This window comes from Chanos chanos, chromosome 13 (assembly GCF_902362185.1).
Source record: "Chanos chanos chromosome 13, fChaCha1.1, whole genome shotgun sequence".
Lineage (NCBI taxonomy): Eukaryota > Metazoa > Chordata > Actinopteri > Gonorynchiformes > Chanidae > Chanos > Chanos chanos.
Window position 1 is genome coordinate 11,308,083 of NC_044507.1, and position 14,266 is coordinate 11,322,348.

At 39.9% G+C, this 14,266-nt stretch overlaps 3 protein-coding genes across 4 annotated transcripts; 2 read left to right on the plus strand and 1 right to left on the minus strand.

Annotated features, from left to right (window-relative positions):
• Positions 1-137: 137 nt before the first annotated feature.
• LOC115826489 (decapping and exoribonuclease protein-like) lies at positions 138-3,346 on the plus strand. The gene is given in 6 exon segments (XM_030790352.1): positions 138-993; positions 1,357-1,583; positions 1,826-2,045; positions 2,304-2,439; positions 2,661-2,755; positions 2,870-3,346. Coding segments are annotated over 6 exon segments (1,284 nt in total). The 5' UTR covers positions 138-553; the 3' UTR covers positions 3,036-3,346.
• A 1,415-nt stretch (positions 3,347-4,761) lies between these two features.
• LOC115826446 (decapping and exoribonuclease protein-like) lies at positions 4,762-7,761 on the plus strand. The gene is given in 6 exon segments (XM_030790287.1): positions 4,762-5,308; positions 5,730-5,956; positions 6,277-6,496; positions 6,738-6,873; positions 7,029-7,123; positions 7,235-7,761. Coding segments are annotated over 6 exon segments (1,194 nt in total). The 5' UTR covers positions 4,762-4,916; the 3' UTR covers positions 7,359-7,761.
• A 985-nt stretch (positions 7,762-8,746) lies between these two features.
• On the minus strand, positions 8,747-13,496 carry slc25a17l (solute carrier family 25 member 17-like). Of its 2 annotated transcripts, XM_030790342.1 has the most exons (9): positions 13,361-13,496; positions 13,158-13,218; positions 12,898-12,964; positions 12,505-12,659; positions 12,189-12,305; positions 11,577-11,722; positions 10,027-10,122; positions 9,794-9,876; positions 8,747-9,546 (listed from the first exon to the last, which is right to left on the minus strand). In XM_030790342.1, exons 1-9 carry the CDS (start codon positions 13,433-13,435, stop codon positions 9,399-9,401), a joined length of 948 nt encoding a protein of 315 aa, XP_030646202.1. In that variant the 5' UTR covers positions 13,436-13,496; the 3' UTR covers positions 8,747-9,398. The 2 variants fall into 2 exon arrangements, with proteins under 2 accessions (XP_030646202.1, XP_030646203.1); XM_030790343.1 differs by lacking the exons at positions 12,505-12,659; positions 12,898-12,964.
• Positions 13,497-14,266: the final 770 nt, after the last annotated feature.

Below are 14,266 nucleotides of genomic sequence, written 5' to 3' on the forward strand. Positions count from 1 at the left end.
ACGCAGCACAGTATATAACCAGTTCTGTATGTTTTCGGATTGAGAGAGTCGTCTCGAATTGAGTGGTGCGGGATTTTCTGTCCTTTGCGGCTTCCGTACTTCGCCCTTTTCCTGTAAACAGAAACATTCGTTGGGGAGCGTGCATGTTCATTAAAGTTCATAAAGAACTCATGCGTGACCTGTTACTCGGGCCAGTGCATACTAAACCGTGAGGGCATTTTTTCATTGTAATCTAAGACGTTTTAATTTGACTGGTTATGGACTTTGTTGCTTAGTAAGGTAGGTTTTTCATTCATGATAGAATGACAAGATTAGCTTGTTAGCTTGCTAGTGCTTTCCTCATCACTTTTCCAGGTAAAATATATTGCATTGGCCAGTTTCTCCCAAACCCACGTGTTCCTATGGGGCTAAATTGCTTAACAGCCGTATACTTGACAAGATAGTCTCATTTTAATTTGCCAGCGACAGCCAGCAGCCATGGCACACAGCTTAGTGGCATACAACTTTGTGTCCTGATCTTGCAAATTGTCAGTCGAGCTATATTTTCAACGAAATGGACCATCGGCATTATAGACCCCACCACCGGGACTCTGAACGTTACGGTGACCGCTCAGAGTTGAAGAGAACCTGGGATGCTAACAGGGGATATTACGCTCCGAAACGTTTCCGACCTGACGAAAACGGTTCGCCTCTTCCTCGGACACTCAGCATTCGAAGACAATTATACGAGAGAGACTTCCCTTTGTACAAACAGCCAGTGGAAATGGGATATTTCTCACTGGATTCTGACCGCAATTTTCACAACGATGCACGGCAGCTTCGTTACTATGTAGAGCCCGACAGAAGACCAGATTTCAACTTACGAGATGGTTATCGGGACCGTTTCATTAAAAGAGACGATAGCGTGAAAGAGAAACTTGACCATATTTTGAGGTGGGTTTTAGCCAACAGATCCAAGTTCCAGCCGAAGGATGGAAGTCCCTCATCTCCCTGGTAAGACTGAATCACAGAACTTTCTTTCATGACACATCGTTCCAGTAGCGAGATAAAAATCCAAAAACAGTGCTTATTGAAGGGATGAGTCCATCCCCACAACACTCTTACGTCTGAATTGATTGGGTTTTTTTCCTACTTTTTTCCTATTTCCACTTTTTTCTGTCTTTGCAACACAGAGACAGAGAGTGTAGTAATGAGTCTCTTCTTCACATAAACAAGACCACAAAACCCGCTTCCTAATTCAGTTTATGAATGCTTTATAAATGTGTAATTAATGCTTTATGTATCATTCTGACTGTAGGCCGCTATATACAAATGCAGCATTGATATACAGCACAGTTAAGTATCTCTAATTTCCAGTGCACTTGGTGTGGACTTCGTTACATGGCGTGGACATTTAACCAAGCTGTTGACCACACCATATGAGACTCAGGAGGGCTGGCTTTTGGCTGTTTCACGACTGGCCGGCACTCTGTATATCAGTGAGGTGGAGACAGAGGCATCGAGAACAAACCGCGAGAACCGCACAGAGAGACACGAGGAGATGATGTACTGGGGATATAAATTTGAGCAGTACGCTTGTGCGGGTAAGCAAACTATGAGGTAAAAAATGGTTTACATCATTGTCTGGTGTTGTTGTTTTTGTTATGTTTTCATTTTGGTTCTTTCATTATGATTATGATTATGATTATGTCAGCAGCACTTTTTTTTCTTGCAGTTGCAAAGTTCTTGATATTGTAATAAACAATTAGATGGCAGTTTCACCAAGTGACTCTACTAAGTCTGTGTGCAGATTTTTTTTTTTAAACTTCAACATTTCTCCTTTCAGATGACGCACACAGTCGTCCTGATCCTGCTGGAGTGGTCAACACAAACGAGGCGTTCTGCACGGTCGTCCAGACTCGACTGGCGGAACATAAACTCCTGTTCTCTGGGGAGGTGGACTGCCGAGATAAAGACCCAAAAGCCCCCCCACCTCCTGCCTGCTATGTAGAGCTCAAAACCTCAGCCGAAATCTGCACTCCTAAACAAAGGAGCAATTTCCACAGGTATCACTCTACCAGAATGGAATTGGTGACCGTTCTTTTATTACTGGGACACATGGTGTGGTTGACAGAGGGGTTATTCTGGCTTCTGTAAAACATCACCAGCATGGCCAGTGCCTGCTGCCTGTTGACTTTACAATTATAAACAACATTTACTACTTCTGACAGGGTCAGCAAATCTGATCATTTATATTAGTTAGTTGGAAGTTTTCACCTGACTGAGTAGTTTGTAAGTAAAGTTGTCGTTTGTTCGTAATTCAGGTACAAGCTTCTAAAATGGTGGGCTCAGTCATTCCTGCCTGGAGTTCCACGAATTGTTGCTGGCTTTCGAGACCATGACGGAATTGTGGTATCTGTGGAGACCTTCCACATCTCCAAAATATCCCAGCTTATCAAGGTGTGTTCTATAAAACACATTAAACATAATCTCTGTTCTCAAATCACAGTTTAGATGCTACTGTTCCATTCTACCCTAAATAGGATAAGCGGCTTAGATAATGAGAGAGTGAGTGAATGTTCTGTTGTCTAGATGCTCATCAGAGATGTTGAGAAAGAGTCACTGGAATGAGTTGTGAGCCTTGTCTGTGTTCTGTCTCCTGTGTTCTGTCTCCTGGGCAGAGTGAACAGAACTGTTGGAAACCAACGGTTTGCATGAACTTCTGCAGTGATTTTCTGTCCTTTGTGAAAGAGATTGTGACAGAGGACGATCCAAGGTGTGATGCTGGATTCCCATTTTGTTATTCCTTCATCATCAAGAAAAATGTAATTTTCCTGTTTGACAAAATGACCCGTGCATTGTCTGAACTGAAATATTGCTGATCTTGCAGGGTGGTGTACCTGTTTGCATGGGAGCCTCGCAGAGACGTGACCTACTCCATCCACAGAGACTCTCAGTACTCATTTCTGCCTGACTGGTATGTGAAGGAGATTACCAAGTGTCTAAAGCCATAGGAACACCAGCCATCTGCCCCTTCATTCGGTTTAGGACACTGAACATGTTTTATATCAGAGCATATGATCCAATTCTGTGGTTCTCTGTGTGCTATTGACTATGTATGGATGATGAAGAGAAAGGTCATGACTACAACAAAAGATTTATTAGAAAACAATATTAATCTACAGCACACTCAGTTTTGAAATGTAAGGGAGGTTTAGTAAAGCTTTGTTTCCCAGGGCTAAGTACTTGACAGTGAATCTCCTGCATGGTTTTTAGGTCTTGAAGACTCAAGCTGCACAAGATAAAGATTTATGCTGTGTTCATAATGTTGTCATTGTAACCTGAGATGTATTTACCTTAAAACAGTTTTACATGTGCAAAAGTGTGGAATACCAAACTGAATTTGTAAAGCAATAAAAACCACCTAATGACTTTTATGGAGAGAGTCATTATTCAGAATAATTATCTTCTGAAAACCTTTGTGGTAACAATGATATATTTAGATAGATGAAACCCCTGAACTATTTGTGCCAAAAAAAAGTGAAAATTACAACTCTAAGTACTTTTTCCCAAACAAACTTTTCATAATTTTCAGTTTAAATTCTTTATACATATAAACTTGCATATAAAACAGTTGATGAAATTCAGTAGAAATATTACAAATATAACAAAAGTGAAATTTAGACTGTAGAAAATGAGGTAACTTCAAGTCAGGAGCAAAACCAAATCTGAATTTACATTCATATTTACGATTGCTTTTTCTGCAGACAGCTTTGTCCAAAGAGGCTTACTGAAGAGCCTAGTGAACAGTCTTAAATCAGCACATCTCAGTCCACAAAACTAAAACCAAGAACCATGTGTGGTTCTCCATCTGTTTTACTGAGTGAATAATATATTTTTTTTCTCTTTGTACCTGAAATACATATAAGTAAAGTTAGGGGTTATGAGGTCAGATAGATGTGAGAAAGGTGTGTTTTGAAGTAATTTTGAAAGTGATGGAGTGAGGCAACTGATTCTACCATTCTGGAGCTAGGTGTGAAAAGATTTAAGACTGAGACTATAAACCCACGTCTAGTCCATGTCACTAAACATCTTGATGAAGCGGATCTGACCTGGCACCCTGCAACACACGAATTGATGGCAGATTGGATGCAGACAGGTGTGATTCTATTGGCTGCTCTGAAGGCAGCCACGAAGGCTTAAACCTCTTCCGGATGGCAGCAGGCAGTCGGTGGTTGGAGAGAAAAGAGAGGAGTTTGGTGAACATTTTGGCAGGTTAAAAACTCAACAGGCTGTTTCATTTTGAATGCTTTTGGAGAGGATGGATTGAGCATGCGAGGGGACCAGCCAGAAGAGCATTTCAGCCACCCAGGCAAGAAACGACCGACACCTAGACAAGAAGATGTACTCCACAGTCTGACAGAAATGGCCTGATCTTCTCAAAGTAGACAACATGAGCTAATATAGTTTTTGTGGGCAAAAGGATAAACATTTTCCATAATGGAGGTTGGATAGCTAATTATATGATATACAACTTGATATGCAAACAATTTTGCCACGGCAAGCATCTTTGTACCATTAGAGAGCGTATTTTAAATAGGTTACTTATTCATTTATTTTGGACTCATAAAATAAGCGTTAGTTAATCATTTATTTTGACCTCATGAAAATTAGCCTATCAACATGCGAACTTCTTTGCCCTTTATCCCGTCCATGTAAATTCAGACGGACAGCCTTAACTAGCCACTTTTCCCATTTTCCCCAAAGTGGTAGGTTCTCACAGAAACCCTCTCAGAGATCAAATATGTAATAACTACTCATTCCGGACAAGATAATAACCGAGGATTTCATTCGCTACAGCCTATCGCTAGCAACTTCAGACTGACAATCATAACTTTGGTTTTGTTAAGTATCAGCCAAACTCTATTTTCTGAAATATGGATCGTCGCCAATATAGACCCCGACACATGGATCCTCAACGTCACTCTGATAGTTCAAGGTTTAGTAAAAACAAGGATTCCACTGGAAGAGAGAACTCTGCAACACTCAGCACTTACAGACGATTATATGACAGAGCCCCGCCCGTGTTTACACCGCGTTTAGAAGTAGGATGTTTTTCGTTGGATAGCGGGTACAATTTTCACAACGATCGAAGTCAGCTCCGTTACTATGTTGACCCTGGCAGTAATCCTGCTTTCAACTTAAAGGACGGTTACCGTGACCGCTACATAAGAAAAGATCAGAACAAGAAAGAGAAACTTGACAACATTTTGAGGTGGATTTTGGCCAACAGGTTTGACATTCAGCAAGCAGGATCTTCATCTAGCTGGTAAGACTGAATCACAGAAGATAGAGCAATCAAATTGTGCTTTTTTTCCATGTCATATAATGCCACCAGCAACATGTCAATACATGGTTCATAAAACATAGAAACAATTGGGCAGCTTATTGAATGTGGTAATTCCATCCCCAAAACATTTGTCCTGAAAGCTGAATTGATTTGAAATGAGTGGTTTTGTTCTGGCTGAGTACTGGCCGTATTTATTCAGCATCTCCTTGTACTTTTGTCCTTGCTATACAGAGACTAGAATCCAAAGAGTTTAGTAAAGAATCTCTGTTTTAAAGATACGCAACCACTTAAAAAGCCCATTCTCTTCTTTTCTTTATATATCATGTAAAGATCGGTAAATAACACTTTATATAGCCTTCATTCTGACTCTGATATACAGATAAACAACTCCCATTTCCAGTGCACTAGGTGTGGACTTCGTTACATGGCGTGGACATTTAACCAAGCTGTTGACCACACCATATGAGACTTAGGAGGGCTGGCTTTTGGCTGTTTCACAACTCGCTGGCACTCTGTATATCAGTGAGGTGGAGACAGAGGCAGCCAAAGTAGACCGTGAGACCCGCACGGAGCGACAAGACGAGATGATGTACTGGGGTTTTAAATTTGAGCAGTACACTTGTGCAAGTAAATAAACTTCCATATATGCAAGGCCTCTTTGGTAGCAGGGTGCAGACTCAGTGCATGGTCTTCAGTAACTTTTCATTGAAATATTTTCTCTGCAAGTTCTATGTATGCCCAAGTACATGACCACTGTAAGAAAACAAAGAGGTCAAAATTGGTTGACATTTCACTTTGATTTTTGGTATTTTGACAAGACTGTCATGCTGCTGCCATCTCTGAAACTGAAAAGTCTTTTAATTTTTAATTTTTTTTTTTGTTGTTGTTAGAATTGTTTAATTTTTTTGCAAGACCTGTCCCTTTCACTTTTACATTTCCCCTTTCAGATGACACACACAGTCGTCCTGATCCTGCTGGAGTGGTCAACACAAACGAGGCGTTCTGCACGGTCGTCCAGACTCGACTGGCGGAACATAAACTCCTGTTCTCTGGGGAGGTGGACTGCCGAGATAAAGACCCAAAAGCCCCCCCACCTCCTGCCTGCTATGTAGAGCTCAAAACCTCAGCCGAAATCCGCACTCCTAAACAAGGGAGCAATTTCCACAGGTATCACTCTACCAATATGAAATTGGTGACCGTTCTGGGACACATGGTGTGGTTGACAGAGGGGTTATTCTGGCTTCTGTAAAACATCACCAGCATGGCCAGTGCCTGCTGCCTGTTGACTTTACAATTACAAACATCATTTACCACTTCTGACAGGGTCAGCAAATCTGACTATTAATTTGAGCTGGTTGAAAGTTTTCATCTGAGTTGTTTTTAAGAGTGATGTCTGCTCTTAATTCAGGTACAAGCTTCTAAAATGGTGGGCTCAGTCTTTCCTGCCTGGAGTTCCACGAATCATCGCTGGATTCCGAAACAGTGATGGAATTGTGGTATCCGTGGAGACCTTCCAGACCTCCAAAATATCAGATCTTATCAAGGTGTGTTAAGTTCCTATATTGAACACAATATGTGTTTGCTAATAGGCACAGAGTTTAGATGCTACTGTTCTGTTGTCTAGATGCTCATCAGAGATGTTGAGAAAGAGTCACTGAAATGAGTTGTGAGCCTTCTCTGTGTTCTGTCTCCTGGGCAGAGTGAACAGAACTGTTGGAAGCCAGCGGTTTGCATGAACTTCTGCAGTGATTTTCTGTCCTTTGTGAAAGAGATTGTGACAGAGGACGATCCAAGGTGTGATGCTGGATTCCCATTTTGTTATTCCTTCATCAAGAAAAATGTCATTTACCTGTGTGACAAAATGACTCATGCATTGTCTGAACTGAAATATTGCTGATCTTGCAGGGTGGTGTACCTGTTTGCATTGGAGCCTCGCAGAGACGTGACCTACTCCATCCACAGAGACTCTCAGTACTCATTCCTGCCTGACTGGTATGTGAAGGAGATTACCAAGTGTCCAGGGCCATAGGAACACCAGCCATAATCCCCTTCATTCAGTTTAGGACACTGAACATGTTTTATATCAGAGCATATTATCCAATACTGTAGTTGTCTGTGTGCTATTGACTATATATGAAGATGAAGAAAAAAGTACTAACTGAGATGAAAATATATTTTAATAATTTTACAGACCAATTAATTTGTCATAGGTGAAGAAGGCTTAGTAAAAAAAAAGAGAACAGATGCAATGAAACACTTGTGTGATTCTTTTAAAAGCATTGTTATGAACTATTAATGTCATCTTAGTTTACAGTTTACTAATTTACAATGTCTTTTCCTGAAAATAAGTTTGAATGTTATGAAGAATTATGTCCGGAAAACTGAATTTCAAGCAATAAATAAGCTTTTGTTGAGAGAAACATTGATCAAGATGATGAACTCTGTGTCATCTGGACAATATTCATCGAGTTTAACCAGCTGTATTTTTTGTTTCATTCAGTTTTTTTTCCAGTACATGAACATGACAACACAGAGTGAATTTTTCCCAAACAACTTTATTAGTTGTGGGTTTTTTCAATATCTTTTTCCAATACACACAATCTTGCCCAAAATAACAGCTTAGTAGAATCAGTTAAGAGAAAAATTACACAAATACAACAAATAAAAATAGCCACTGTATAAAATTAAGGTGACTTCAAGTAGAAAGTAAAACTGCATCTGAATTTACATGTAATGTTTGTTATTCTTCTCACACAGCGCCAGTCCACCAGAATACCCAAATCTTAATCGACATGAAATATTAGCAATATGCAAACATTAGTCATTAACCAAGACACTAGCCAACAACTGAATGCCCAGTACAAATCAAAGAGCAATGCACCGGCACGAAAGTCCTGGCTGGATAAATGAACTCCACGGTTTCAACGTTAGAATCATTTGGAGGCACAGAAGGTCAAAGATATCTGCAAACGGCCACCGATTCCATGAATGCCTAAGCATCCTCATTCACTGAAGTCTAATTAGAAACCAGAGAGACAGAAGTCATTTATGGTTTGTTTCTTACAGCGAATTAAAACCAGGATTAGAATGGGTAAGACTGATAAGAGACCTTGACCCCAGAAAAATAACACTAATACAACAGTGATTTTACCAGTTAATTTTTTTTTTTTCCACAATCTTGTCTGTAATCAAACACCAGTGTGAGAAAACAACTTGCCAGTCACCGACTTTTATAGCCAAAAAAGAAAAAGAAAAAAAAGTCAACAGTGCATTTTATGAACTATCTCAGAGTGTACACGTTATAACAGTCCAAGCATCCACCAAAAACCGAGGCACAATGAGTTGAGAATGAAAACTGATGGATTGTATAAAGTTAAAACATAAGGCTTCAAAGAGGAACAGGCCCGCTGAATTATAAGACGTTACAATATGAGAAAGTACAGATGACCGGAAGATAAAGATCATGTTTCCATCGTGGAAATTTGTTCGACTGCATGATACACAACTAGATAAGCAGCTGACTTTGCCTTGCAAGTCCTACTCAGCATCTTTGTACCATTAGAGAACTGTGAAAGATTTTAAGAACTCTAAAGGAAAACGACCGTTATTACATATGCTAATTAAAGTGACACTTATCTAACCCCGAAATTTTACCCACATTTTAAATACTTCAGATACTCTCACAATACTGCACACCTCACAAAGTTCTCTAAGAAAACAGTAGTTTTTGGAATAAAAGGCTAGGCTCTTTCAGCTTGAATGCTATTTCTGTTGTTCAGATTGACAAATTGAAGACACAGTGAGAGAAACAGTGACAGCTGAATACAGAATGAATACCATTATTTCTCTCAATATCACTACTTCTCTTACACGCCACTACGCACTGCCTCTGCCCATCCCCTCTCTCTTCTCTCATGAACTCTGCAAAAAAAACTTGCAAAGTTTGGGCTAAATCAAACTCCTGAGTTTGACAGGTCTGTGTTTGTGTCTGAGTGAATGAGGTTATAGAGGTAGTACTGGAGCAGCCTGACTTAGTATATTTTATTTTACAGTTGTTAATGCGGTTAACTCAGTGCTTCAGTTTCCTGTTTAGGCCCATGATTTTGAAGGTGGTCGCTGTAATCTTCTCATAGACCACGAACATCAGAGCTGCTGTCAACACCGTCTGCAGCAGTTTGGCCTCCAGACCTTTATAGAGTCCCAGGGCACCATGTCTCCTGTCACAGAGGTGAAGACAAGGCAAACAGTGTTATCTCTGATGGTACAACACACACTTAGCACAGGCTCAGCAAGCTAGTATTTGTGCCAGACATATCAGAGCAGAGTGAGGCATGTTTTAACCTGTTATTAATTTTTAATAACTGTATATTTAAATGAGAGTATATTTAAAAACTACATTTTTAATTCATCATAAAGTGGCCCAGTGATAATTAAGTAAAATATACTTATTTAAAAGAAACTTACTTGATTCTGTCCATTAGCAAGCGTAACACGTTCTGGAAACTTCCCAATATGCCAGATTGCCCCTCTGATTTGTACTGCCCAAACTGAGAATTGTTGGAAAGACAGACCGTCCGTCCAAGGAAAACACAAAAACAAAGAGAACTGTTAAAATAAAGAACTTATTTTGTTAGAATGTTAAACAGTTGAATTCACTCTGGGATGCAGTGGTAGTCAGTTAACAGAGAAGTGTTTACCCTTAGAATGGCCTGAACAGTTTGCAGGGGATAGCTTGCAGTTGTGGCGATCACTTTAGCAACTGCTCCAATGAGGAATATCTCCGCTGATGAAATCTAACAAACAACAACAAAAACATATGATCTCTCTTTCAACTTAGTTATCTGTCTTTCATGTAGAAAAGTGTCCAAACAGGTCAGTGTAATCTGGTCAAAGTTCAGCCTTAACAACAGGGCATATTACGCTAGCTACTCCCAAGCATTAAAATCATCAATGGTTTGTTTGATAGGTTTTCAAAGTTTTCAAGTTTTTTTACTTTTCAAATTAATGGAAGCAGAAACTCTCTTATCACAGGATGCTCTTAGGAATCCTCAAAAACACTATTGTTGCAAGAAAGATTCATATTTCTTTTAACCTGTTAACACATCAATGGAGATCCAAAAAGCTGCACAGATAGACCCTATAGACAGACCAGGCCTTTGGCTGTTAACTTTAAATTCTGACAGCACATGCCAAAATGAGATCAAAAACAACAAACTAAGGCTGAAAGTGCAAACTGAAAAACTGCAAAACAGTCATCTCCATATGAAACTCCTGAATGTGATGGTGATCTTCTCTCTAGCATTGGGCGATATCAAGATATTACGGTATACCGGGGTATTTAAAAATCCCGAAGGTATGATTTTCAATACCGTCAAAAATATTCCTCTTGCTATTAAACTGATATGGAGATGCTGTATTGAGGTGAAGTATTGTAGCACACAGCACACACCACCAGATGTCAGAATACTGGTGATAAAGTGACTGCGAGTGGTGGGGATAACATTAGAAGACTAGTAATGTTCAGTATAATTCATGGCGATCTCGCCCATGTTCTCGTGTGCTTACATTCACCTTACTGTTAGTAGATAACCAGCTAACCATCTTTCCTATACACCCTAGGGGGTGATTACATTGTGTGTTCGGCGACAATGAGGAAGTGGTGTTGTTGAAATAAACGAAGGGTGATCTTTTTAACTCTTCAACAAGGAGTTTACGGGGTTTACAGTGCATGATGGCTAACGCAGCTTCGCTCAAATTAGGTCATTTCTGCTCTATAGGTCTCCTAGCTGATCAATTAAATATGACTAAATATGGAATAATGAAAATCATGAAAATATTGCATGTAATTTTATCTTGAGATGACTTCTTCCAACTACAAAAGCAGCTTATTAGCCACATGATTTTATTCAACTGCCGCCGCCTGCGGCGGCCGCAGTATCATCGGGTCCTCCAGCAAGGTATGCTGAATCTATGGAAGAAGGACGCTTATTTCCTATCTATTCATTATTCTATGGGCCATAAGTACTTAAACCCAGCAAGACTTGTCTAAGTACGCTAACAGCATATGAGACACACAGCACAGTAGGCTAGACAACGTCATACATGCTACAATGTCTTCTATCACCAGCAGCTCAGTCTATACACGTGGGGTTTTTTTTGGACAAATACTGTCATATACCATATACCCCAATGAAATGTCAGGAAGGTATGAAAAAACAGATGTCACTCAAGCCTACTTCTCCCTTACCTTCCTCCCGCCCCGGCCTGCTCTCCTCTTCATAGCTTCGTAGAACATGAACTGAATGGCAGGGTTAAACACCAATACGAGGGAGGGGAGGGTCCCATTCCACAATGTGCCCACTCCCTCATTGGCTATGATCTGGGAGAAGGCATCTGGCAGACGAGCAGAAAGACAATAGTAACATGAGAAGTGTATTATTGACAAAATTTGTTATAATAATATTATAATATTAGTTAAATAATAACCATGAGCTTTATTGTTTGAAGTAAATCATTTATTTCATGAGTCTTTCAAGAAGAATACTCTTTTTTTTTTTTTACACTGTGCCTTACACTGCTTACGTCAATTTTGTACGTCATGGACAAAGTGACGCTAGGAAAATATAATGTCAGCTCATTTCCATTGAGGATTTACACTCAAGTATGGCTGTGAGTAGCTAATCTCATTGGTAATCTTTGCCTCAGATTTCTGATTAGATTATTCATTATTATGAGTTAATCATTTCTTAATTCTACTGACAGTCTATATCTCAAAGTTCTGAGTGTCTAATTCCATTGAGAATCTATACCTCAACAGAGCTGTGAGAATGTAAGTTTTCCGGCCGACGCACACACTGACCAAAAATGCCCCTGTAATGGGTCTGCTGAAGGTCCTCGTTTCTGAACTTTGCCCCCTGCAGCTTCAGCCGAGTGTTAACGACCCACATGGGCGTGGTCAGAAGCACATTCACCACACCTGTTGTTGGAATTCAAAGCCGCAATTTATCTGATGGGTTAAACTCATTATGGCCTTGATTCACTGATATAATCTCCTCAATACAAAATTCACCTACAAACTCTTAGGAAAAGGGCCTAAATAACTCCAGAATAGCAATTTTTTGGGGATTAGTTATAAATCATCAGATATTATAAATTGTTAGTGCATCGTTCCCTACCTGAGATGAAGCCCATAAGGAGGTCCTTGCTGGGCCGTGATTGGCCATTCTCTGACACCCAAACTCTCTTTAGCGTGTTAAATGTGTAAAAGTACACAAAGTTAGAGCAGCACAAGCTAGAGATAACAGGGAACCAGCCACGGTAGAGAGATAATCTGAAAAAATGAAACCAGAAGATCGTAGATACCAGCCAGTTGGCGTAATTTCACGTAACAGAATGTAGTTAACCAAAATCTGAACATGTACAGAAATACTCAAAGAGAAAAACTGTGTGGGTGTCAGAGAAATCATGCATCTAGATATCCTCAACTGAGGGTCCTGCACAGTAAAGGAGTGGATAATCTGAGACACACAGGCTTAGTGTTATTTCCTAATTCAGAATGTCATACTTACATTCCCTCTTCTTTAGCTATCTCAGCCAGGATGACTGGAGTAGATTTGGATTTTCTGCTCTCATCCACTGAAACACACAAAAGAAAGGAAGTGATACAAAACCAGTAAATGCATCAAATTGGTTTTAGGCATTACAATATTGATCATTGTATGGAGCTCAGTTTTTTTCAGCAACAAGGCTGAAACACGATCCCAGAAGTTCAAAACCATTAATTAACGAAATGAACGGTGTTCAGCATAGCCACGAGCACTGTTCTTACCCTGTAGTCTGATTCTGGCTGTATCCAATGGGAAGAACACGGTCATTGCTGTCATACTTCCCTGTACAGAAACACTGTGATCATTTGACGGATATGATTTTTCTGCATAGTAAAATAACGCGACAAATCATAAACTCAACTGACCGGTCGATTTTGTAAAGGGAATGATGCACTATAAGTACGGTCAAGTGTTTCTTCCTTACCACTGCTCCTGCGACGGCGTGTACAAGAGTTTCATAAGACAGAAGGCCAGCAGTCATTCCCCCGTTGTTAGACATTTCGGCTTCTTCTTTAAAAATTGTCTTTAGTCGGGCAATGCCTGGACAGTACGACTGTGGAATTGGTGGATGGTCAGACCTTTTCTAACGCACGACAACTTTCTAGGACAGCAGTTCCGAGCCCTGATTGTCACAAAAGCCTCTCAGTATTTTGACCATAGATACAGAAACGCGATACCGGATGAGTTTGTCATCAAGCAGTTCTTCTTCTTGAAACGAAATTGTGAGGTCTCTGCTTGCAACCGCCATCTATCGTTCGGAGGTTCTTCAGAACCCTAGCTGAATTTTGGGTAATCTCTAAAGAAACGGAATTATAACGTCCCACAAAATACCTTGGTGCCCCTTATTTCAACGTTCCACGAAATTAGTCCTTTTGTTTATTCGTTCCAGAATTGCACATAATTTAAATATCCGACTGACAAAAGCCTAATTTAATAATTATTTTGTATTGATGTGAATCACCGATGTGTCGACTAACATTATAGATAATCCTTTATGTTTATGATATAAGCCTTTATGATATGTTTATATGTTAGCAATTTATTTATTTTTAGGAAACCATTTGAAAAGAAAATGACGAACGCTTATTTTAGATTGCATTAGTGAGTTAAAGTGTGTCTTTAATAGTTAGGTTACTTTAAATATATGGCTTGAATTCATGTGTTATCATTTGTGTCATTTCACGCCCTTCCAGAATCACTGTATCCAGCACGGATCGGACTTTGCTTTGGTTTTATTGCTGTGGGTATGCGCAGATGACGTCCCATGAAACCACTTCACACGCATTCACTTCTCTTTCATTTCCCAGAGGTGTCATGATGTTGAAGATCC